This window comes from Salmo trutta, chromosome 15 (genome assembly GCF_901001165.1).
Source record: "Salmo trutta chromosome 15, fSalTru1.1, whole genome shotgun sequence".
Classification (NCBI taxonomy): Eukaryota; Metazoa; Chordata; class Actinopteri; order Salmoniformes; family Salmonidae; genus Salmo; species Salmo trutta.
The window spans coordinates 22,152,824-22,178,456 of NC_042971.1; the positions used below are offsets into that span (position 1 = coordinate 22,152,824).

The 25,633-nt window shown below is 41.9% G+C and overlaps 1 protein-coding gene and 1 long non-coding RNA gene across 7 annotated transcripts; one reads left to right on the forward strand and one right to left on the reverse strand.

Moving 5' to 3' along the window:
- The first annotated feature begins 753 nt into the window (after positions 1-753).
- On the forward strand, positions 754-15,796 carry LOC115148627 (uncharacterized). The gene is made up of 3 exons (XR_003866708.1): positions 754-838; positions 14,360-14,423; positions 15,336-15,796. It is a non-coding gene; the product is annotated as an uncharacterized LOC115148627 (long non-coding RNA).
- On the reverse strand, positions 10,628-25,623 carry LOC115148625 (solute carrier family 35 member F2). Of its 6 annotated transcripts, none has more exons than XM_029690691.1 (9): positions 25,459-25,623; positions 20,952-21,075; positions 20,634-20,806; positions 19,890-20,017; positions 17,528-17,687; positions 14,935-15,091; positions 14,349-14,401; positions 11,862-12,016; positions 10,628-11,465 (listed from the first exon to the last, which is right to left on the reverse strand). In XM_029690691.1, exons 2-9 carry the CDS (start codon positions 21,056-21,058, stop codon positions 11,337-11,339), a joined length of 1,062 nt encoding a protein of 353 aa, XP_029546551.1. In that variant the 5' UTR covers positions 21,059-21,075; positions 25,459-25,623; the 3' UTR covers positions 10,628-11,336. The 6 variants fall into 6 exon arrangements, with proteins under 6 accessions (XP_029546551.1, XP_029546549.1, XP_029546552.1 ...); XM_029690689.1 differs by lacking the exon at positions 25,459-25,623 and adding an exon at positions 22,691-22,826; XM_029690692.1 differs by lacking the exon at positions 25,459-25,623 and adding an exon at positions 22,760-22,825.
- Positions 25,624-25,633: the final 10 nt, after the last annotated feature.

Consider the following 25,633-nt stretch of genomic DNA (forward strand, 5'->3'; position numbering starts at 1 on the left):
CCCTGGTACTACCCTTAGCTCCCGCTCTCCTCAGTCTGAGAAAACACTGAGAGAGAAAGGTACGGGTTGCAGATTACTCCTTTGTAGAAGTCCGTAACGTGAAATAAATAAAACGTCCCAAGGTTAATGCTGTAGATATTGTTATAAGGGGATGTGAGACTATCGAAACACGTAACTTTCAGAGTTTTATTGTTGTTATTAATATAGTTACAGAGTGCTAAAAGTGTTGCTAGCTAGCATGACTTTCTGTGATGCAGAAGGCTAGTTGAGCTGCCGACTAGTGATGGTGGTGCATTATGGGGGATGTAGTTTTTGCCCTCTAAGGCGATTTTACGTTGTAACTTGTTTGTGTTGCAGTGGTTTTGTACATGAGTTGTTGTATTTTGCTACTATCAACACTGAAAGTATCTAGCAATGTATTGGGGATGTGAGACAGGATATGTGTTTTACCTTTCTTCATGCTCCTGTGTAGAACAACTTGTCAGGCGTTGCATTGGAGACTGATGTGTTCCTGTCCTGTCTTTTCATAATACTATTGCAGGTATGGTTCTATTGTCTAAGAATTAAGATTATACATTCTTTGTATTAAGGACTGGTTATTATTTTATACTATACATTATGGCTTTATGTATGAGTGTGATTGTGAGAGTCTGAGAAAACACTGAGAGAGAAAGAACAACTTGTCAGGCGTTGCATTGGAGACTGATGTGTTCCTGTCCTGTCTTTTCATAATACTATTGCAGCAGATCAACATAAAAGCCTTAAAGACAGCCGTGGTGTCGCTCTTCAATTCTGGGTTCTCCTGTGGTGCATAAGAAACCCGCTACACATGACCCAAGTAATTTTTCCAACAATTGTTTACAGACAGATTATTTCACTTATAACTCACTGTATCACAATTCCAGTGGGTCAGAAGTTTACATACACTAAGTTGACTGTGCCTTTAAACAGCTTGGAAAATTCCAGAAAATAATGTCATAGCTTTAGAAGCTTCTGATAGGCTAATTGACATCATTTGAGTCAATTGGAGGTGTACCTGTGGATGTATTTCAAGGCCTACAGTCAAACTCAGTGCCTCTTTGCTTGACATCATGGGAAATCTAAAGAAATCAGCCAAGACCTCAGAAAAAACATTGTAGACCTTCACAAGTCTGGTTCATCCTTGGGAGCAATTTCCAAATGCCTGAAGGCACCACATTCATCTGTACAAACAATAGTACGCAAGTGTATACACAATGGGACCATGCAGCCGCCATACCGCTCAGGGAGGAGATACGTTCTGTCCCCCTAGAGATGAACGTACTTTAGAGAGAAAAGTGCAAATCGATCGCAGAACAACAGCAAAGGACCTTGTGGAGGTGCTGGAGGAAACAGGTACAAAAGTATCTATACGCTGTATGCTGCCTAAGTATGATTCCCAATCGGAGACAACGATAGCCTCTGATTAGGAACCATACTCGGCTAAACACAGAGAAATACAAAAACTAGATTGCCCACCCCACATCACACCCTGACCTAACCAAACTAGAGGAAATAAAACGTCTCTCTAAGGTCAGGGCGTGACAGTACCCCCCCCCCCAAAGGTGCGGACTCCCGGCCGCAAACTTGAACCTATAGGGGAGGGTCCGGGTGGGCATCTATCCTTGGTGGCGGCTCCGGTTCGTGGCGTAGCCCCCGCTCCGCCCGCTGATCCCTCCGCTTTTGTTTAACCGGACCATGGATCGTCGGAGGAGGAACCGGACCGTGAATCATCGCCGTAGGCTCTGAACTGGAAACCCCCGCTGGAGACTCCGGACTGCAGACCGCCGCTGGAGACTCCGGACTCCGGACTGCAGACCGCCGCTGGAGACTCCGGACTGCAGACCGCCGCTGGAGACTCCGGACTGCAGGCCGTCTCAGGAGGTTCCGAACTGCAGGCCGTCTCAGGAGGTTCCGGACTGCAGGCCGTCTCAGGAGGTTCCGGACTGCAGGCCGTCTCAGGAGGTTCCGGACTGCATGCCGTCTCAGGAGGTTCCGGACTGCATACCGTCTCAGGAGGTTCCGGACTGTAGGCCGTCGCTGCAGGCTCCGTGCCATGGATCATCACTGCAGGTTCCGCGCCATGGATCATCACTGGAGGCTTTGTGCCATGGATTATCACTGGAGGCTTCATGCCATGGATCATCCCTACAGGCTCCGGGCCATGGATCATCCCTACAGGCTTCTTGCCATGGATTATCACTGGAGGCTCCGGGCCATGGATTATCACTGGGGGCTTCGTGCCATGGATCACCACTACAGGCTCCGGGCCATGGATCATCACTGGAGGCTTCGTGCCATGGATCATCACTGGAGGCTTCGTGCCATGGATCATCACTGGAGGCTTCGGACCATGGATCATCACTGAAGGCTTCTTACGTGGAGCCGGAACAGGTCTCACCGGACTGGGGAGACGCACTGGAGGCCGAGTGCGCAGAGCAAGCACAGGATATACTGGGCCATGGAGGCGCACTGGAGATCGGGAGCGTATGGCTGGCACAACCCGTCCTGGCTGGATGTTCAGTTTAGCCCGGCAAGTGCGGGGCGCTGGCACAGGACGAACTGGGCTGTGAAGGCGTACTGGCGACACAGTGCATAGAGCTGGCACAGGATATCCTGGACCGAGGAGGCGCACTGGAGACCAGGAGCGCTGAGCCGGCACAATCCGTCCTGGCTGAACGCCCACTCTAGCACAGCAAATGCGGGGCGCAGGCACAGCGCGCACCGGGCTATGAATGCGCACTGGATATAGTGCGCATCACAGCATAACACGGTGCCTGACTGTTCACCTGATCCCCACGGTAAACACGGGGAGTTGGCTCAGGTCTCCACCCTGACTCTGCCAATTAACCCGTGTGCCAAATTTTTGGGGGGGCTGTCTCTCGTGCTTCTGTCATTGCCGTGCTAGTTCCTCATCTCGTTGCCGCTCTGCTCTCGCTGCCTCCACCTGTTCCCATGGGAGGCGATCCCATCCGGCCTGGATCTCCTCCCACGTCCAGGATCCCTTGCCGTCCAGGATGTCTTCCCAGGTCCATTGCTCCGGACCACGCTGCTTGGTCTTTTTGTGGTGGGATCTTCTGTGGCTATCGTCGTAAGGAGGAGACCAAGGTGCAGCGTGGTAAGTGCTCATGTTTACTTTTAATTTATACTCAGAAAACTAAACAAAATAACAAACAAAGGAAACCGAACGTCACGTTCTGCAGGCTTTCACTGAGCTGTACAAAAACAAGATCCCATAACTGAAGGTGGGAAAAAGGGCTGCCTAAGTATGATTCCCAATCAGAGACAACGATAGACAGCTTCCTCTGATTAGGAACCATACTCGGCCAAACACAAAGAAATACAAAAACTAGATTGCCCACCCCACGTCTCTCTAAGGTCAGGGTGTGACAAAGGGGATGGATAAAAATATATATTTTGATATATTTTTTGGGGGGGGTGGGGGGGGGCTTTAAATCTTCAATAGCTCTTACACAAGGCGTGCCATGATTATGAAAATTATACCGAATATTCTGAATCAGGGGGTATAGAAAGAATCCACTGCTTTTTTTGTTGTAGATTTAGGCTGCACAAAACAACACAACTTTGTGAGCATGAGTGTTTGCTTACATGACATAAATATTTTTGGTTATTTTTAATACTGCGAAAGTGTGACTTTTTTTTTGTGGTTAGCGTGGCCTGGTGTGAAAATATTTTAATAGACTCCCAGGCTCACACAATAGATATGACAGATAAAAGAGTATTTACAAGAACACACTTCAACCCCTTGACACACTAGTCCCCTCCTGCAAAACAGTCACTGTTGAATCATGGCTGATGTAATCCTCATCCACTACTTGTCAGAAGGGTTTTTAACAGAAGTAATGATTGTGTTAACACTGTAAGTGATGACTTCATTTTATCTTTCCTTTATAACCAGCAATTCTTTGACACTTCACATCATTTTGAAATTAAACTGTAATATCATAGACTGAGGGAGCCAATACATTCAGTGCCTTCAGAAAGTATTCACACCCCTTGACTTTTTCCACATTTTGTTGTGTTACAACCTGAATTTAAAATGGATTAAATTGAGATTTTGTCACTGGCCTACAAACAATACCCTATAATGTCAAAGTGAAATAATGTTTTTAGACATTTTTCCGCATTAATTAAAAATGAAAAGCTGAAATGTCAATAAGTATTCAACCCCTTTTGTAACGGCAAGCCTAAATAAGTTCAGGAGTAAGAATTTGCTTAACAAGTCACGTAAGTTACATGTACTCACTCTGTGTGCAATAATAGTGTTTAACATGATTTTTAAATAACAACGATGTCATCTCTGTACATATAATTATTTGTAAGGTCAATCAGTGAAGCAGTGAATTACAAACGCAGATTTAACAACAAAGACCAGGGGGGTTTTCCAATTAAGTGATAATGCCCTTGAAGCCGGTGTTTGGAGGATATATTGTGTCAATATATACTGAAAACACCGGCTTCAAGGGCATTATTACTTTTTTTACAATGGGTTCAAATAATGCTTGACATATTTTCATTCAAATTTTTATTTTGATAAATTTATTCATACTATTTCATCCTTCCACAAGATATAGTCCCGACACAAATCTAGGGTTGCTAGAGACGTGACTGAGTCGTTCAGTCTTTTTGTTCTGTAGCTGTCTGTCTCTCCGACATTTGCACAATTGTTTCAATATTCAAATTCATCTCCTGCTGTCCCATAGTAATGAACATGTCGGGAGGAGACAGACAGACAGACAGACAGACAGGCAGCATTTCTTAGCCAGTCAAAATCATGATTCAGCTGGCATAATTTTTATGGATAAATACAAACAAAATGTAAACTGAAAAAAGGTCAAATTTAACACAGCTAATTTGCAGTCTTTCCAGCTTCAGTTTGAAGTTCTTGTGTGACTGTAGCTGTGTTTCTGGCTAGCTCCTCTGAACAAGTGTGATGACGAGTGAGCACATTTTCTATGCCAGGCGAAATCGCGCCACATTAGCTTGTTATGGATGTATCCAAATAAATGTCACTAGAAAACAGCTTAAACAAATGCAAATGCAGATACATTGCTGTTATTCTGGCTGCACTTTTTGACGTGATTGTAAGTTAGCCGTAGTTGGCTAGCTAGCAAGCAAGCAAGGGATAAGAACGTTGCCAGCCAGTATGGCAATGGAACATTTAGAACAAATGACTGGGTTGCATCCAGACAGCAAGGATGATACAAATCTCTGCTGTTGAAAACTAAATGTTAATCTAAAAGAAATGTGAGATAATGTATAGATGCTTTTTATAGTGTAGATCAAGTTTACAAATTGCTTGGCTGGGCTCATGAGACAATGGATTGCTCAGTCACATGGAACAGAGTAAATAGGCATTTTAACGTCATAGATTTAGCCGGTGGCAATTTGTGGAATAGACACCGGCTGGAATGCGGTTTTAACCAATCAGCATTCAGGATTAGACTCATCTGTTGTATAATGCCTCGCAAAGAAGGGCACCTATTGGTAGATGGGTAAAAAAAAAAGCAGACATTGAAAATCAAATCAAATCAAACTTTATTTGCCACATGCGCCAAACACAAGTGCAGACTTTACCGTGAAATGCTTACTTACAAGCCCCTAACCAACAGTGCAGTTCAAGAAGAAGAAAACTTTTACCAAGTAGGCTAAAATAAAAAGTAATACAATAAGAATACCAATAACGGGGCCATATATAGGGGACACCGGTACCGAGTCAGTGTGCAGGGGTACAGGCTAGTTGAGGTAATCTGTACATGTAGGTGGGGACGAAATGACTATGCATAGATAATAAACAGTGAGTAGCAGCAGTGTACAAGGGGGGGGTCAATGTAAATTGTCCGGTGGTGATTTTTATGAATTGTTCAGCAGTCTTATGGCTTGGGGGTAGAAGCTGTTGAGGAGCCTTTTGGTCCTAGACTTGGCGCTCCGGTATCGCTTGCGGTAGCAGAGAAAACAGTCTATAACTTGGGTGACTGGAGTCTCTGACAATTTTATGGGTTTACCTCTGACACCGCCTATTATATAGGTCCTGGATGGCAGGAAGCTTGCCCCAGTGATGTACTGGGCCATTCACACTACCCTCTGTAGCACCTTATGGTCAGATGCCGAGCAGTAGCCATACCAGGCGGTGATGCAACCGGTCAGGATGCTCTCGATGGTGCAGCTGTAGAACCTTTTGAGGATCTGGGGACCCATGCCAAATCTTTTCAGTCTCCTGAGGGGGAAAAGGTTTTGTTGTGCCCTCTTCACGACTGTCTTGGTATGTCTGGACCATGATAGTTCGTTGGCGATGTGGACACCAAGGAACTTGAAACTCTCGACACACTCCACTACAGCCCCGTCGATGTTAATGGGGGCCTGTTCGGCCCGCCTTTTCCTGTAGTCCGCGATCAGCTCCTTTGTCTTGCTCACATTGAAGGAGAGGTTGTTGTCCTGGCACCACACTGCCAGTTCTCTGACCTCCTCCCTATAGGCCATCTCATCGTTGTCGGTGATCAGGCCATCCACTGTTGTCGTCAGCAAACTTAATGATGGTGTTGGTCGTGTTTGGCCACGCAGTCGTGGGTGAACAGGGAATACAGGAGGGGACTAAGTACACACCCCTGAGGGGCCCCAGTGTTAAGGATCAGCGTGGCAGATGTGTTGTTGCCTACTTTTACCACCTGGGGCCCCTTTGAGCATGGTGAAGTTATTAATTACACTTTGGATGGTGTAGAAATAAACCCAGTCATTACAAAAATACAGGTCTCCTTACTAACTCGGTTGCGGGAGAAGTAAACCGCTCAGGGATTTCACTGAGGCCAATTGTGACTTTAAAACAGTTGCAGGGTTTAATGGCTGTAATAGGGGAAAACTGAGGATGGATCAACAACATTGTAGTTATCAATAGGGAGATCTTTTTTAAGCCATATTCTTATTGTTTTCTCTCAGAGCAGGAGGAGAGGTACTCAATCACACGCACACACACACTTTTCCTCATGCTCTAGTTCTAAATGCTGATTTGCAGGTCGACTTAATCACACGTGGTGTTGCAGCCAGAGTGAATGGGTCCGTCCATTAATCACCCTCCTCCTCCTCCCACCCCAACAACCTGCAATTTAACACTTTAATGTAGCACTCATGTCTCACTTTCACCTAATTTAACAACTGATTTACTTAACAAAAGGCACATCTCAATAGGTGGTCCAGGTAAGTCATTATATAGCACAAGCTTTCCTCTTTTGTTCTCTATTGCACCTCTATTGTTCCTCAAGCAAGGAGGGGAACTGATGACATCACAACTTCCCATCAGACCAAGTCCTTGAATGCCCTGATCCTTGAACTTTGCAGTTGTGTCTAAAAACACTTGCTAAAAACATCTATATTGTTTAACCCTTTATTGTGTGTACTCTACTGTATGTATACTTGGGATACTGCTTTTTAACAGTAAAAGTAAAAAAAAATAGCTGGAGAACATCTTTAAGCCTTAAAGAGACAATCCCTAAAGCAATTGGTTATTGTGTAAGAGCTATTGAAAATTTAAAGCAAAAAAAAGTAAAATAATTCAAATATACAAAAGCTGTGTATTTTCTCCACCCTCCCGATTCAGAATATATAATTTGCATAGTCATGGCACGCTTTTTGTAAGAGCTATTGAAGATTGAAATCCCAAATCATACACTGCTCAAAAAAATAAAGGGAACACTTAAACAACACAATGTAACTCCAAATCAATCACACTTCTGTGAAATCAAACTGTCCACTTGGGAAGCAACACTGATTGACAATAAATTTCACATGCTGTTGTGCAAATGGAATAGACAACAGGTGGAAATTATAGGCAATTAGCAAGACATGCCCAATAAAGGAGTGGTTCTGCAGGTGGTGACCACAGACCACTTCTCAGTTCCTATGCTTCCTGGCTGATGTTTTGGTCACTTTTGAATGCTGGCGGTGCTTTCACTCTAGTGGTAGCATGAGACGGAGTCTACAACCCACACAAGTGTCTCAGGTAGTGCAGCTCATCCAGGATGGCACATCAATGCGAGCTGTGGCAAGAAGGTTTGCTGTGTCTGTCAGCGTAGTGTCCAGAGCATGGAGGCGCTACCAGGAGACAGGCCAGTACATCAGGAGACGTGGAGGAGGCCGTAGGAGGGCAACAACCCAGCAGCAGGTCCGCTACCTCCGCCTTTGTGCAAGGAGGAGCAGGAGGAGCACTGCCAGAGCCCTGCAAAATGACCTCCAGCAGGCCACAAATGTGCATGTGTCTGCTCAAATGGTCAGAAATAGACTCCATGAGGGTGGTATGAGGGCCCGACGTCCACAGGTGGGGGTTGTGCTTACAGCCCAACACCGTGCAGGACGTTTGGCATTTGCCAGAGAACACCAAGATTGGCAAATTCGCCACTGGCGCCTTGTGCTCTTCACAGATGAAAGCAGGTTCACACTGAGCACATGTGACAGACGTGACAGAGTCTGGAGACGCCGTGGAGAACGTTCTGCTGCCTACAACATCCTCCAGCATGACCGGTTTGGCGGTGGGTCAGTCATGGTGTGGGGTGGCATTTCTTTGGGGGGCCGCACAGCCCTCCATGTGCTCGCCAGAGGTAGCCTGACTGCCATTAGGTACCGAGATGAGATCCTCAGACCCCTTGTGAGACCATATGCTGGTGCGGTTGGCCCTGGGTTCCTCCTAATGCAAGACAATGCTAGACCTCATGTGGCTGGAGTGTGTCAGCAGTTCCTGCAAGAGGAAGGCATTGATGCTATGGACTGGCCCGCCCGTTCCCCAGACCTGAATCCAATTGAGCACATCTGGGACATCATGTCTCACTCCATCCACCAACACCACGTTGCACCACAGACTGTCTAGGAGTTGGCAGGTGCTTTAGTCCAGGTCTGGGAGGAGATCCCTCAGGAGACCATCCGCCACCTCATCAGGAGCATGCCCAGGCGTTGTAGGGAGGCCACACACACTACTGAGCCTCATTTTGAATTGTTTTAAGGACATTACATCAAAGTTGGATCAGCCTGTAGTGTGGTTTTCCACTTTAATTTTGAGTGACTCCAAATCCAGACCTCCATGGGTTGATAAATTGGATTTCCATTGATTATTTTTGTGTGATTCTGTTGTCAGCACATTCAACTATGTAAAGAAAAAAGTATTTAATAAGATTATTTCATTCATTCAGATCTAGGATGTGTTATTTTAGTGTTCCCTTTATTTTTTTGAGCAGTGTATTTTCAACAACAACAAAAAGGTGTGGATTGTTCTCCATCCACCCGATTCAGAATATACCGTTTATAGTTATGGCATGCTTGGTTCATTCGCTTATTGCTAAAACCTAATATCCAATATAAAACACATTTTACCAGTATGATTTCTCTCCATGACCTATGCCTATATTTAACATTTTATAGGCTAAAAGTACTCAAAATAAAAGCTTGATATAAAATGACTCAAGTTAAAGTGAAAGTCACCCAGTAAAATATCACTTTAATAAAAGTAAAAAAGTATTTGGTTTTAAATATACAAAAGTAAATGGAATTTCTAAAATGTAAATAATTTAAAGTGCCTTATGTTAAGCAAACCAGACGGCACAAATTTATTTTTATTGATGGATCACCAGGGGCACACTCCAACACTCAGACATAATTTACAAACGAAGCATTTGTGTTTAGTGAGTCCACCAGATCGGAGGCAGTAGAGATGACCAGGGATGTTCTTTTGATAAGTGTGTGAATTGGACCATTTTCCTGTCAAAATGTAACAAGTGCTTTTGGGTGTCAGGGAAAATGTATGGAGTAAAAAGTACATCATTTTCTTTAGGAATGTAGTGAAGTAAAAGTAGGCAAAAATATAAATAGTAAAGTACAGATAGCCCAAAAAACTACTTAAGTAGTACTTTAAAGCATTTTTACTTAAGTACTTTACACCACTGCTAACATGCAGCCTTTGTCCTTATCTTGTCCACATTCTAATTGTGCACACATTTTTAGACAATAAATCCATATTATTTTACAAGAATATCTGTAAATGAATTTGAATACAGGGAAGCACCAGCTAATCTGTTAACAATGTGGACGGATAAGAAACATTACCATGTGTAGATGCAACGGCTATAATGTGGCCACAATCAGAATGTGGATAGGATCAGAACAAAGGATGCATGTTAGCACCACGTATAAATGAGGCATGAGTGACAATATAATAAGATAATAGGGGCCATTTATAAGGCTATATTTACCTCTTGGATGTTGGCGCACGCACCTCAAGGTTCTAAATTATCTATCAATATTATCTGGTCATGTGGTGTATAGGCGTCGAGATGTTATTTCCATTTACATCCAACATCAAGTGCAGTGTAGATTTGATTGGGCAACTAGGATATCGATCTGTAGTTTCAAGAGACCTTGTAACTTGTCTATGATGCAGGTTCTCTCCAATTATAGCCTAGTATTAATTCTGGTTTGTTCTCTAGGCTGTCTCCATAAACTGGAAATATTATTTTTGGTTGACAAAAACTTAAGAGCATCAAGATAGTCACTGAGGGATCTAGCACAATAATTATAACACAACAGCCACATAGAAGAGCCATGACAGATGTAACCAGAAACAAGAGAATATAAAACTTTATCATCAATATACAAAAACAATTCGGCAAAGGCATATTTTTGGCAGACATAAACACCGCAAATGTTTCGTTTACCTATTCGTTTTCAGAAGTCCTGCTGCAACAAAAGAACATAAAAAATACAGTGACAACTGTGTATTAGTAGGCTACTATAGAAACCTGGAATCGCACAAATAAATACTGTTTGGAGGAACTGTCGAAGAAATATAGTAATCAACACACCATACACTGATTAGTTTAAAAAGGAAGCAGAACACAATGTAGGCCTTTGATAAAAATATAAATCTAAAATATATAGATTATCAATAGCAGAAAAATATTTGAGGTTGCATAGTTGCCTAATAAAGCAAACTAATGAGCCATATTGTTGGGTACATAGTAGCGTGTAGCTCGCTTTGTACCATGCAGTGTGGCGCACCAGGGTACTTGGCAGGGTACTATACACCTATCCAACTACAGAAAACACTACCATCTATGTAGTTGTTGAAAGAATAACTTAAACATAGTCTAGTTGGCTACATCTTCGTGCTGTGTTCTTCTGTAACGTATGTCACTGCACGCCTGTTGCTCGTCTCTGTCCCCTCTTCCTTGGCCCCCTTCTGCTCCCTCTTGGAACAGGTCTCTCCTTTCTGGGGGTCTTTTGGGTGGTCTTTTTCTCCCTCAACAAAGGCAGCAGGGACGTCAAACTCCGTCGTCCTCCTCGCCGGCGGAGTCCGACGACTCGGGAACGGGCGTGTAGGTGGGCACAGCGTTGAACATGACGAAGCCCACGGTGATCACCACAAACGACACAATGTACAGGCCTGAGAACTGTGGCGGGTGGGGCAGAGGTAGACGTTTTGATTGATCCATTTCACAGATCAGCGGCTATAGTTGCTTTGTATAACTCATTTGTAACACATTTGTGAGAAGTAACATTTGTGAGAAGGTGCTAGTTAAACATGGAAGTCAGTATTTACCTCAAACATTGGCTGTATGTTTCATATACACATGACAATGTTAATACATTTTTTGAATCTAATCAAACCACAGAAGCCTTCTCATTAAACAACAGAATCCACCTTAGGCTTACAATATATGCTTTTGCTCATGGGCGTGGGCCCCTTTCTGTCCAATAAAGTAATTTCTGGATAACAATTTTGTCAATTTTGGGCACCCCCTCTGGCTCAAGAGCAAACCCATAGAAAAATAGTATATTTAACTCACAACAAAGTAGAAGAGGAAGATGCCACAGAAGAGGCTGAAGAGGTCAGCGGTGAGCAGGGAGAGATTCACTGCAGTGGCACTGGTCATCTTGACCACCAGGGGCATGAAACTGTACAGGGCATACATGCAGAAGGCGTAGGCCGCAAACAGTACGACTGTGGAGGGAAACACCAGGGTTAGGCACTAAATGGAAGGAAATGGTCTGAAACAAAGAAGTGGGGAGGGACTGTCTGGACTTGTCTTGTCCAATCATTAAACGCTTATTTTGAGTTTTCCTTTTCAAAGCATTTTACAACGTTGTGTCCTACTGAACATGCACCAGGGTTGTGTCCAGTAAAGCAACAAAGAGGAAAAAACATTTGCAACAGATTGAAATGGAGATTGTACTTCCTGGACTTCTTCAATAAGAAATTCACATTTTTGTTTTCCGTTTCAAAATGTTCTGCAATATGTGCCCTACTGAATAAGGCCCAGAATCTCAGAAGGGAATTCTACTGGACAAACAAAGCACTTTCTGTAAAACTATTGCACAGAGCAAAATAGCTTTATACAGAGCATATACAGGTAACTGTCAAAAATAAAGGAAACATCAAGATAAAGTGTCTTAATAGGGCATTGGGCCACCACAAGCCAGAACAGCTTCAATTCACCTTGGCATAGATTCTACAAGTGTCTGCAACTATATTGGAGGGATGCAACACCATTCTTCCACGAGAAACTCAATCATTTGGTGTTTTGCTGATGGTGGTGGAAAAAGCAGTATCAGGCCCCGCTCCAGAATCTCCCATAAGTGTTCAATTGGGTTGAGATCTGGTGACAGATAACCATGGTTTACATCGTTTTCATGCTAATCAAACCATTCAGTGACCACTCGTGCCCTGTGGATGGGGGCATAGCCAAGGTAACCAAAAGAATGGCCTGCCCAGCATTTGTACACATGACCCTAATTACGATGAGATGTTAATTGCTTAATGAACTCAGGAACTACACCTGTGTGGAAGCACCTGCTTTCAATATACAGTACTTTGTATCCCTTATTTATTCTAGGGTTTCCATTATTTTAGTAGTTACCTGTAACTAGAGTAAATGAGATTATTATCCAAATGAAATGGGCATAATTGACATACCGTCATGTCCAAAATTATTGGCACCCTCAATAAAGACAAGCAAAAATAAATAATACAAATACTGAGCTATATTGCATGCTCAAAAAAAATTGTTTTCAATGGGGTTCAAGTCCGGATATGCTTCTGTTTTTTACCGCCAAACCCATCACGTGTGTGCGTGGCCAAAAAGCTCTATATTTGTGTCGTCTGACCATAGCACCGGTTCCAATCCAAGTGCCAATGCTGTTCGTCAAACTCCAGGCGGTGCTATGATCAGATTAAATTCAAATAGAGTTCTTTGGCCAAGCACACCAGCGGTGGTTTTTGTGTAAAAAAACAGAAGCATATGCAGAAAAGTACGTTACATTTTATAGCCATACACTCACCACCCCCCAACCCCTATTTTACGCTACTGCTACTCTCTGTTCATCATATATGCAGTCACTTTAACCATATCTACATGTACATACTAACTCAATCAGCCTGACTAACCGGTGTCTGTATGTAGCCTCGCTACTTTTATAGCCTCGTTACTGTATATAGCCTCGCTACTGTTATTTTTCACTGTTTTATTTCTTTACTTACCTATTGTTCACCTAATACCTTTTTGCACTATTGTTTAGAGTGTGTAAGTAACCATTACACCTGTTGTATTAGGCGCACGTGACAAATAAACTTTGATTTGATATGTTATGGGCTATTTTGCTTCCACTGGTCCTGAGGCGCTTGTTAAGGTCAACGGCATCATGAACTTTACCAAGTACCAGGAAATGTTTGCCAAAAACCTGGTTGCCCCTGCCAGGATGCTGACACTTGGCTGTAAGTGAATCTTCCAGCAACACAATAACCCTAAACACTAATCAAAATCCATAAAGGAATGGTTACAATATCAACATTTTGCAATGGCCATATCAGTCTCTGGACTTGAACCCCATTGAAAACCTGTGGTTTGAATTGAAGAGGGCAGTTTATAAGAACAGATTAATGATATCAAGGATCTGGAAAGATTCTGTATGGAAGAATAGTCTAAGATCCTTTCCAATGTGCTCTCCAATCTCATAAACAATTTAGAAAAAGTCTGTCATTTTTTACAAGAGGAGGGTGGTAGAGTATTGAAAACAGGGGTGCCAATAACTTTTACCCCCATCTTCTTGAGACGTGTTGTATTACTTTGTTGTATTATGTATTCCTCTGAGCAATTGTATAAAATATCATTTCCAAATTTTTGGGATAATACAATATAGATCAGTATTCGTATTATTTATTTTATAGTATTTTTTGCTCATCTTTATCAGACTTGCCAATAATTATGGACCTGACTGTATATGACTGACAATTGAGTTAAGGAGTTATCAAATATGGGGAGAAAATTAATTCTTACTAATTTTCCAGTTCCATTTAATAGCTGCTACTGCACTGGTTTCCAATATGGCTCTGCAACACAGGACAACAGAAGGTAAGATTGCAAATAGGAACTGTGTCGGTCGACAGACTTACAAAGCACCTTCAAGACCATTCTGATGGGTAGATTTTGCCTAAAATAACTGGTCAAGTGATGAAAATGTGATGTCTGGATGATGTGGGGGGAAGTACCATAATAAATACAATATGTACTGACTGATGTAGTGCACCAAACAAAAAGTTAAAGGGATAGTTTGCTTTTTGAAGATAAGCTAGTGCCAGGATTCAATCTGAACGCGGGCTGTCGACAATGAGGCAGAGGTCATTTCCAATTGAGCCGACATCTGCAGCATTTACCGTGAATGCGTTCTCAGTGAACACAGTAACATTGCCTTTAAAAGCTGCATTGTCGACAAACTGCGTTCAGACTGAATCTTGGCCTAAAACGAAAGGAAAGCTAAGTAAGCTTACATTTGTAAAAGTGAACTTTCCCTTTAATACTGAGGGGAGAAAGGCAGGAAAGACTGTCTTTGAACCGGTTCAACACTCGAGAGAGGGTGTCTTACAGCTGTATGCCGCTGATCAGGGTGCCGAACAGGCCCATCATACCCAGGAACTCCCCGCGGCTCAGGTTCTTCACCGTGTACTCCTGACAAACATTCGACACTGCATACAGTGCAGCACTCACCAGCACCAGACCGTCCCCCAGCAACACATCACTGGCTAGATGGAGAGAGGGAAGGAGGGAAAGAGAGAGGGATGAAGGGAGTAGAGAGGAGGGAGAGTATGAGATAAAATATAAGGTGGGAGAGGAGAGAGAGAAAAGACTAATGTTATTTTAGGCAAAGTCTTTGACATGTTAGTTAAGGTCATTTGCAGAGCTAATAATATGAGGAATCAGCTCTAAGGGTTTGTGATGAGAGTTTAATAATGCCTGTTTATCTTTGCCCGTGCTGTGAACCCTAAGGCCTCTCCGGATCCGAATGTATGGAACTGTTTATGTCCCAAGAAAAGGCACTGAGGTACATTTAAAGCTGTTATTCCTCTATGGATATGTCTGACTAAGTATAAAAAGGTATGTCTTCTACATCAAAAGAAGTGGACAAAAGCCTGGTCCTAGACTATAAAGCATATTTATTGGAGATTAACCTGTCTGGAAAACAGGCCCAAAGTGATATAACAAATTACAATAGGTAGTGTTTTCACTGGATCACGGGTCTCCCAGCCAGTAGGTTGATCCCCACACCCAGGAGACACTCCCCCCTCAGGGTATGTATGTATGTATGTATGTATGTATGTATGTATGTATATTATATATTCCTGTGTAGACCCTGACAATAATAACATATAATTGATAAACGCAGTTGTCCCTAGTTACCACGGTCACAATGTCAAAATTGGCTGTCTTAATGTAAGGTTAGAGTTCGGCATAAGATTAGCAGTGTGGTTAAGGTTAGGTTTAAAATCAGATTTTAAGAAGAGAAATAGTAGAAATAAGCTGGGTTTATGACTTTGTGGGTGTGGTAACTAATGACGACCGATAAATGGCAACGTTCTGTAAATTACACAAGGGATAATCAATGAGGGTCTATGCGTTCTATGGAAAATAATGAACGGACGTGGAAGGTGTGTTCTACGACACGCTAGTGGAACTAACCTTCCACGGAGTTGCATTATTTTCCAGATTTTATAATCCCTTTTATACCGTGGCTATAATTAAACACTTTTGATGCCAGAAATGTGTTAATTTGCAGGTAGAAATGTGTCCAACATCCTTTGAAGTAGCTAGCAAGTTTACTAGATAGCTACAGTAATTGGCTTGGAAACCAAACAAAGACTTGCTAGCTAGCGAACCATCAGTCCTAGCATGAAAATCGAATTCAACAATGACAATGTTTTCAATTCGACTTTTGCTTTCAAAAGCAGATCAAACATGGAACATGTAAGAATGAATTATAGGCATTAAATTCTACCTTGCTGACATACTTGCTCTAGAATGCCCTTCAAGCCAATCAGAAACTAGTATTCAACAATGCCATGGCATAACTTGGAAATAATGGACGACGCAGCATGACGAGGCTGAACTAATCAAACGAATGACTGGGTCACGTCTCTAGCAACCAAAAGATGAGTATTTTTTATTTCTACCAGTAAATGTGTACTTTAGTATTGTTTTATTTGGCAACTGTGGTATAAGCAGGATAAACGCCTCAGTTCAGTACATTACCTTGTAAAAATGATCTCGGCTTCGCCTTGTCGTCCATTATTTCCAAGGTAATGTACAGAACATCAGTGTTTATCCCTTACTTATAAATCGGGTAGTTTGGGTCCTGGAGATTGATTGGCTGAAAGCCGTGGTATATTGAAGCAATAAAAGCCAGAGGGGGTGTGGTTTATGGCCAATATACCACAGCTAAGGGCTGTTCTCTGCACGACACAACGCGGAGTGCCTGGATACAGCCCTTAGCCGTGGCCATATATCACAAACCCCCGAGGTGCCTTATTGCTATTATAAACTGTTTACCAATGTAATTAGAACAGTAAAAATGTGTGTTTTGTCATACCCGTCGTATACCGTCTGATAAATCACGGCTGTCAGCCAATTAGCATTCAGGGCTTGAACCATCCAGTTTATAACAGACATTATAAACTGGGCGGTTCGAGCACTGAATGCTGATTGGCTGACAGCCGTGGTATATCAGACTGTATACCACAGGTATATCAGACTGTATACCACAGGTATTACAAAACACATATTTTTACTGCTCTAATTACATTGGTAAACAGTTTATAATGGCAATAAGGCACCTTTGGGGTTTGTGATATATGGCCAATATACCACGGCTAAGGCATTGCGTCGTGCATAAGAACAACTCTTAGCCGTGGTATATTGGCCATATACCACACACCCTCGGCCCTTATTGCTTAAATATAAAACACAGGTATGAAGCAAAACTACAACAACAAAAAGTGTATATATAAAACATTTTTTTAAATGAAGCTAAATTAGGTGTTTACTGTTCTAATTATGTTGGTAACCAGTTTATAATAGCGTTGCATCGTGTTTAAGAACAGCCCTTAGTCATAGTAGATGTATATTGTTCATATTGCACACCTCCTCAGGCCTTATTGCTTAAATATCACGAGTAGTGTTCTTACTGGATCCCTGGTCTCTCCCAGCCAGTAGGTCGGCCCCAACCATGGCACCCACCCCCAGCAGACAAACGGCCACAGCCACAAAGTGCACCAGGCGATAGCGCGTCTTCAGGAAGAACCAGGAGAGCACCATCAGCACCGGGATCACAAAGCAGTCCAGCAGCTGCAACCAGAACCACATACAGTATAGTTTCAGGTGTAAAATGCCAATTGCATACAAGGCAACTGAAAGACACTTAGGACTGGGTGATATGGCCAAAATATGATATCACTGTATTTTTTAAACATTTTTAACAGTATTTTATTATTTTGAATAATAAAAGTTCTACATTTGCTTTATGAGTACCGTAACTTCCGGACTATTGAGCGCACCTGAATATAAGCCGCACCCACTGAATTAAAAAATATATATATTATTTTGAACATAAATAAGCTGCACATGTCTATAAGCCGCAGGTGCCTACCGGTACATTGAAACAAATGAACTTTACACAGGCTTTAACGAAACACGGCTTGTAACAAAAAATAAAAAATTAGCAGTAAGCTTTAGTTGTCTTTTTGCACTGAGTCAATTCCTCACGCTGCTGTTTCCAACGTTTCATCATCGACTCATTGAGACCAAGCTCCCGTGCAGCAGCTCTATTTCCTTTTCCAACAGCCAGATCAATCGCCTTCAACTTGAAAGCTGCATCATATGCATTTCTCCGTGTCTTTGCCATGATGAAGGTGACAAAATGACTACCGTAATCAGAATGATGGGAAGTTTGAGAGCGCTCGATTTAATCTAAACAGTAAACAAAAAAGTTGTTTGTCCTTAACCCGTTCGGCAATTTCATTGGTCTAATGAAAGCTTCATGCCGCCAAAAAACTGAGCACGTCACAGAACGTGTTTTTTGGAAAACAAAATTTGAAAGCGGGAAAAATCCATATATTAGCCGCGTCATTGTTTAAGGCGCGAGGTTCAAAGCGTGGGAAAAAAGTTGCGGCTTATAGTCCGGAAATTACGGTAATGCATGACCCTAGGGTGGCAACACATACATTCTAAGTGATTTCAATGGGTCTTTCTCCATTCTGATTGTTTTATACTGTTCAATTCAACCCAAAATAATTTCCTCATAACATTTCTAAATTTCCTGCACTCATTTTTGATAATTTCCACACTAGGGCTGCACAATATGGGCAACAAAATCTTGCCCTTATTTTTAACCAAATGTTGCATTTGCGATTTGCCTTGTGATTTAGATCAAAACAATTGGGTGAACTGTTGGAATCTTGGAAATAGAATGTTTGTTCTAATTCTATAGTTAGAATAAATAACACATTGAATACAGTGTTGTTTGACATGTCAACAAATGAAAATGCCAGGGAGGAGTTATTGTGACAGGGTTGGAACCAAAGTGTTGGTCAGTGTTTCCTAGGGGACCCTATAATCTTTGGCTACATTAAAATGTTTCTTCATATAGCCAATATAGTCATGCTAAGCCTATTCCACTGATTTAGAAGTTACTGTTGCACAAACATGCTGATTTAGGCTTACACCATCAGTGGTATCAGGTTGTATTAGCTAGCTACTTATGCTCTGACTCAGTACATTTATTAGCTAGTTAGCTAGACAACTAACTAGCAATTAGCATTAGTGGCTAAAACGATTTAGCTAAAACTTACTAAGAAAATACAAACTTGCCAGCTGTTTGCAGACGTAAGAAACAAACTAAGAGTAATTATAGAACGCTTGAGGGTTTATATTAAGAAGCTAAGTGGAAACAATATTGTTGACTGAATGTAAGTGTCTCGTGGTCAAGCAACAACAAATGCACTCCATAAGTGACAGGGGTCTGTGTGAAAAGCGGCATGGAGAGAGAGAGAGAGCGGAGAGGAATGACTCAAGTAGCGTGTAAACTATAAAAATGGAGGTTATACACGGCATATCACATTTAACAGAAAACATTAAAATACCGTTATAGAAGATAAAGTAAAAACACAAACCGGTCTGTGCATCAATACCGGTACATCAGTGGAGGCTGGTGGGAGGAGCTATAGGAAGACGGGCTTATTGTAATGGCTGGAATGGAATTAATGGAACGGAGTCAAACGTGTGGTTTCCATATGTTTGATACCGTTCCATTAATTCCATTCCAGCCATTACAATGAGCCTTTCCTCCTATAGCTCCCCCCCACCAGCCTCCACTGGGGTACATTGTAAAATATGGTATACCTCCAAGCCCTAAAGGCACTTGAATATTCATATTCACCTGGAAAAACCGGTCAGGTGACACAATGTATCACCTAGGTCCTAGATACATCAATTAGTGAGTCATTCTTCACCCAAAAAACACACTATGCAACGGTATTAGTAATTTCTTACCTGTATGCTGGTCAACGTTGTAAACTGGTATGCCTTCACCACTGTGTAGTTTGCCTCCACGTCCGTCAGTCCCATAAGTAAATACCGCCACCATTTTGTTTTTAAAATCTGTAATATATTCCCATCACCTGTTAAAACAGGAAAGCGAGAATCCAGAGTGAGACAAAAAATGTCATATTTTATGAGTTAGCAGGACTGTTGTTAGTCTATCTGTGTAGGCCACGGTTGTGTTCACTAGGCACCAAACGGATGAAAACAGTCTAAAACATGAAGACTCATTTTCGTTTCCCTTGCATGCTCTAATAAACACAACCCATTTAATAATCACAAATTTTTTTTATCCCAGTAGGTAGGATTCCCAAATATCACCAATTAGATTCGGAACTATGTGGCTTCAAACTCTACTGCTAGTGTATGGTCAGGAAGACCAGGGCCTGTTTGAATACCTCCATCCTTCGTTCCATCCTCTCTTCCTTGAAGTAATCACTGATCTTAATTGGTTGAATTGGTGAAAGTAATAAGGTGGCGTAACCTTGCTTTCACCTTTCAAAGTATGTATAAAAATATGATATCCTCAAGGAATCAACTGTAGGAAGGATGCATTTGTAAAATATTCTAACTGGCCCCTGCAAATAATGACGAAGGTGATGATTCTCACTAATATTAGCATTTTCCGACCAAAAACGAATGTAAGTCAATGTACTCAGTTTAGCATGTGTAGAATTCAGGGCGGCGGTTTCTGACCTTTTCTGAAGCTGAGCGAGGCAGTGTAGGTGAGCAGCAGCAGGACGTAGTTGAGGAAGCTCTGGAGCATGGGCGTCTCCACACCCGCTTCCGCTAGGTACTGGCAGCTGACCGCCGTACCGCAAATCAGCATGGACAGGGCCTGGCCCATGGCGATGGTCTTCAGCAGACGCCTGCCGAGGTCATGTTAACATCAATCAATAAATCACTTAAATGTATGTACTGTAGAATAATATGCCCATTTTGTGTCAGTGCATGGCCTGTTGCGTCTGTGCATGGCCTGTTGCGTCTGTGCATTGTTTGTCTTGTTGTGCTCACCATGTGAAGACGCCCTTCAGCTTATAGCTGCGCAGCCTGGCACAGGCTGTCCAACAGCTCCTTCCATGTCCACAGTCAGAGCTCTCTGCAGGCTCAGAACCATCCATTTCCTTCTGAGGTATCCCTGAGAACCCCACCAAAACAGAAGGGGGGGGACAGATTAGGGAATGAGAGAGAGATGAAACAGAGATAGAGGGAACTGAACAGTTGTATTAACAATGTCTGCATCAAAGACCCAGACAAGCAGTGTGCAGTAATCTCCCCTGGAATTTAGGCCTCATTATATTGTGCTCAACTAGGCACTCTGCACTCCAAGGAAGGTAACACTGCTAATTATCTTTTTACATGTCAATCTTTTTCATGCCAGATTAGTCGTTTTTGAAAAGGAGATTAGGCCTACGTTTTTATAACCTACAGCTCTCAACTATTCCCAGGCGTTTAATAAGAAAGGTTTTTAATCAAGGAAGACATTTCATACAGTAGCCCTGGTGGTGTGATAAAGTGAGTGGGCCTCGTTTGTTTCAATAGCCCAAATCAGATATTGAAATCTGATTTGAATGTTTTTATTAATGGAAAACATTTCGATTTGTGGATGGCAACAACACAAATACTAATTGTGCATGGTGTGCAATTGCTCCTTTGTAGATGATAAACATTTAATTGAACTAAAAACAGCAAACATAGGATTTTTACTCATCGAGCTGTCCAAATCTGAAACATTCATCAACATCCTGTCACAATGTGTTGACCACGTTTCCATCCAACCATTTCATGCGAATGATTTACCTGATGCATGAAAAAAAAAATCACGATCAGGCATGAAATGCCGGTATGCAGGAAACATGAAATGCTGGTAAAAATGGTATACATTGCCAACATACAATTTGTTTGTTCGACGTGGTGGGATCTGTTTGTGTCTGTAAAATGTAATATTCTAGAAATGGCGGTGGAAACGCCTTTATAAGTAAATAATTCAAGAGAAGAACCGAGCACCTTAGGCACGTTGACTTACTACTTAGATTTTAGCGGAAAGGGATACAGATATTATAACCATCATATCGAAGTACATTTAGAGTCACGCGATATGTTGTGTGGTCCTCCCACTACGACACGGGAAAGCTTGCAGTTTGTTAGGCTACAGATGAAATGATTAACTTCACAGGGTGATGAATGTGAAAGGTGATGAGCTTCATACTCCTTTGCAATACATTTCGAGGGTCTTATTCTGGTGACATGATGATCGATGCCGTTTGACAAATACAAATAATATCGTCCTTATCCATAATAATCTTAATGTAAATAGACTACCCGCACTGTACCTGCGAGCTGTTGGCTAGAGCGCATGTGCCGAGACCTGCGAAAGCTATTTATGTGTGTACTACAGCATCACGCGCAGCCTTTTATCAGCAAAAAGGTAGTTTGATGGAAACATATCTGGTGGGAAAATGTGCATATTGTTTAATACAGACTTTAAAATATAACTCGGTTTCCAAATTGGATGGAAACCGAGTTACGGTCACACCTTCCTATTAAAACACGTGGCCAAATAAAGTAACAAGTACCGAACACAATCTACTAAGGCTTTCAGCCACTACAACATTTTATACTACAAATGTAACTTGACTACAATGATACAACATTACAATCATATAACACCATACACTCACGAGTAAATCTAGCGAGGCATCGTCACGCGCGCCACAGACTAAACATTAAATAGAATATGGTAGTTCATCTACCTGCATAGGTTAAACTCTCCTCGGCATTCATTTGAAGTTACGGTTAAATCGAGCGCTTAAAAGACGTACCATAACTCTCGTGGCCAAATACATCAGCAGGCTACAGCACCTCAATGGATAAATCTAACCCACTGTTTTTTACGACAGCCCCAAAGGACCGCCTCCTCTTCTGAGATTGGCCAAGAGGCTGGTGTGTCACGTCAATCTCTTGATCAAGCCCATGAGCTTGCAACCAAACTATGATGTGGTGCTGAAGGGACTCCTTTCGGGCGACAGTGGAATGATGCAGACCGTTTTGATATTTGATAAGGCACTTCAGCGCCTCATCATCACCACCAGATTATATAATATTCTTATTTTTGTAGGTATTTTTCTTAAAACGGCATTGTTGGTTAAGGGCTTGTAATTAAGCATTTCACTGTAAGGTTGTACCTGTTGTATTCGGCTAACGTGACAAATACAATTTTATTTTGATTTGACCAGAATGTTGCAATATTTAGAGTTTAGACAACACCCATGACAGCTAGACTGCAAAATCCATCAACTTCGTGAGATATAAGAACTAATACAAAATGTTAACAAATAACATTTTAATTAACTTGAGGAAAAAAGTAGTTTGGGGAACTCATTATTAAGCAGACTGTGGGGTGTTCTGAGTTCGGACCTGCCCTTGCCTGAGAGAGACATATATGTATATATAAACAAAATAATATTCCATGGTGAAATGATAATAACGCCTATGTTATTGTGTAGAAACTGATATCTTGCCGTCCTTGAAGCATTCAAAACTTTGTCTTGTGTTGATTTCAGTCTCCTGCAGTTCTGTGCGCCTGTTGCATAATTGTTAACCCACTGTTGCCAGTTAGCCCACTATGTGAGCAGTAGGCTAGACCTAGGGTTTAATAAGATAATTTCCTCGTATACTGTATTATATATACAGTACCAGTCAAAACTTTGGACACACCTACTCATTCAAGGGTTTTTCTTAATTTTTACTATTTTCTACATTGTAGAAAAAAAATATGAAATAACACATGGAATCATGTAGTAACCAAAAAAGTGTTAAACAAATCAAAATAGATTTTAGATTCTTCAGTAAGTAACCACCCTTTGCCTTGCTAACAGCTTTGCACACTCTTGGCATTCTTTCAACCAGCTTCACCTGGCATTTTCCAAAAGTCTTGAAGGAGTTCCCACATATGCTGAGCACTTGTTGGCTGCTTTTCCTGCACTCTGCGGTCCAACTCATCCCAAACCATCTCAATTGGGTTGAGGTCTGGTGATTGTGGCGGCCAGGTCATCTGATGCAGCACTACATCACTCTCCTTCTTGGTCAAATGATAGTCCCACTACGTGCAAACCAGATGGGATGGTGTATCGCTGCAGAATGGTGTGGTAGCCATGCTGGTTAAGTGTGCCTTGAATTCTAAATAAATCACCGACATTGTCACCAGCAAAGCACCCCCACAACATCACACCTCCTCCTCCATGCTTCACGGTGGGAACCACACATGCCGATATTATCCGTTCACATACTCTGCGTCTCACAAAGACACATCGGTTACAACCAAAAATCTCAAATTTGGACTCATCAGACCAAAGGACATATTTCCACCGGTCTAATGTCCAATGGCTGTGTTTCTTGGCCCAAGCAAGTCTTCTTATTGGTGTCCTTTGCGTGAATCCAGCCTTCATGGTCAAATTGCTGCAAAGAAACCACTACTAGTCTCCTCTGAACAGTTGATGTTGAGATGTGTCTGTTACTTGAACTCTGTGAAGCATTTACTTGGGATGCAATTTCTGAGGCTGGTAACTAATGAACTTATCTTCTGCAGCAAAGGTAACTCTGGGTCATCCTTTCCTGTGGCGGTCCTCATGAGAGCCATTACCATCATAGCGCTTGATGGTTTTTGCGACTGCATTTGAAGAAACTTTCAAAGTTCTTGAAATTTTCCAGATTGACTGAACAGCATGTCTTAAAGTAACGATGGAGTGTCGTTTCTCTTTGCTTATTTGAGCTGTTCTTGCCATAATATGAACTTGGTATTTTACCAAATAGGGCTATCTTCTGTATACCAACCCTACCTTGTCATAAGACAACTGATTGGCTCAAACACATTAAGAAGAAAAGAAATTACACAAATTAACAAGGCACACCTGTTAATTGAAATGCATTCCAGGTGACTACCTCATGAAGCTGGTTGAGAGAATGACAAGAGTGTGCAATGCTGTCATCAAGGCAAAGGGTGGCTGGCTACTTTGAAGAATCTCAAATATAAAATATATTTGTTTAACACTTTTTTTGGTTACTACATGATTCCATACGTGTTATTTCATAGTTTTGATGTCATGTAGAAAATTGTAAAATAAAGAAAAACCCTGGAATGAGTACTGTGTCCAAACTTTTGACTGGTACTATATATATATATATATATATAATGACTATAGGCTATCGTCCTTATGAGTGAATGCTCCAGAATGTTAATATTTGATAATTAAGAATTGATGGAAGTTGAATTGTCATGCAATATACTGTAGTGTAGACCTATATATGAATTGTATCACTGCTTTTCCATTAGCCTATAACATTAAGAAACCAAATGGCAAGTGTGTATATGAGTTATTGGCATAGGCCTGTATAACTAAGACACTTTGTCATACTTTTGAACTGAGCATATTTCTCAATGTAATTTTTATTTATTTATAAACGTTCATGCCCTTTTAGGTATGATACCGTAACTCTCGCATAGCATAGTAAAGATCCTTACCTGCGTTAGCCTGTTGTATTTTTCCTGTTGTATTTTTCCTGTTTGTCCAAAAGTAAACTTGGTACGCTATTTCGAATGCGTCAGTGCGAGCGAGGCTTGGACTCCAAAATAATCTAATTTCCTCGGTCGCAGCGCACGGGGAGAGACAACCACTTGATTTTTCGAGCTATTTTAA

What these genes read in the sequence shown, in the direction of transcription:
- LOC115148625 (XM_029690688.1), bottom strand. Translation starts at nt 21,771, where the DNA reads ATGCCTGATCGTGATTTTTTTTTTCATGCATCAG. An exon ending in CTCGCTCAGCTTCAGAAAAG is followed by an intron (nt 20,018 to 20,633) that starts GTCAGAAACCGC and finishes CTGTTTTAACAG; the next exon opens with GTGATGGGAATATATTACAG. An exon ending in TGGGAGAGACCAGGGATCCA is followed by an intron (nt 15,092 to 17,527) that starts GTAAGAACACTA and finishes CTCTCCATCTAG; the next exon opens with CCAGTGATGTGTTGCTGGGG.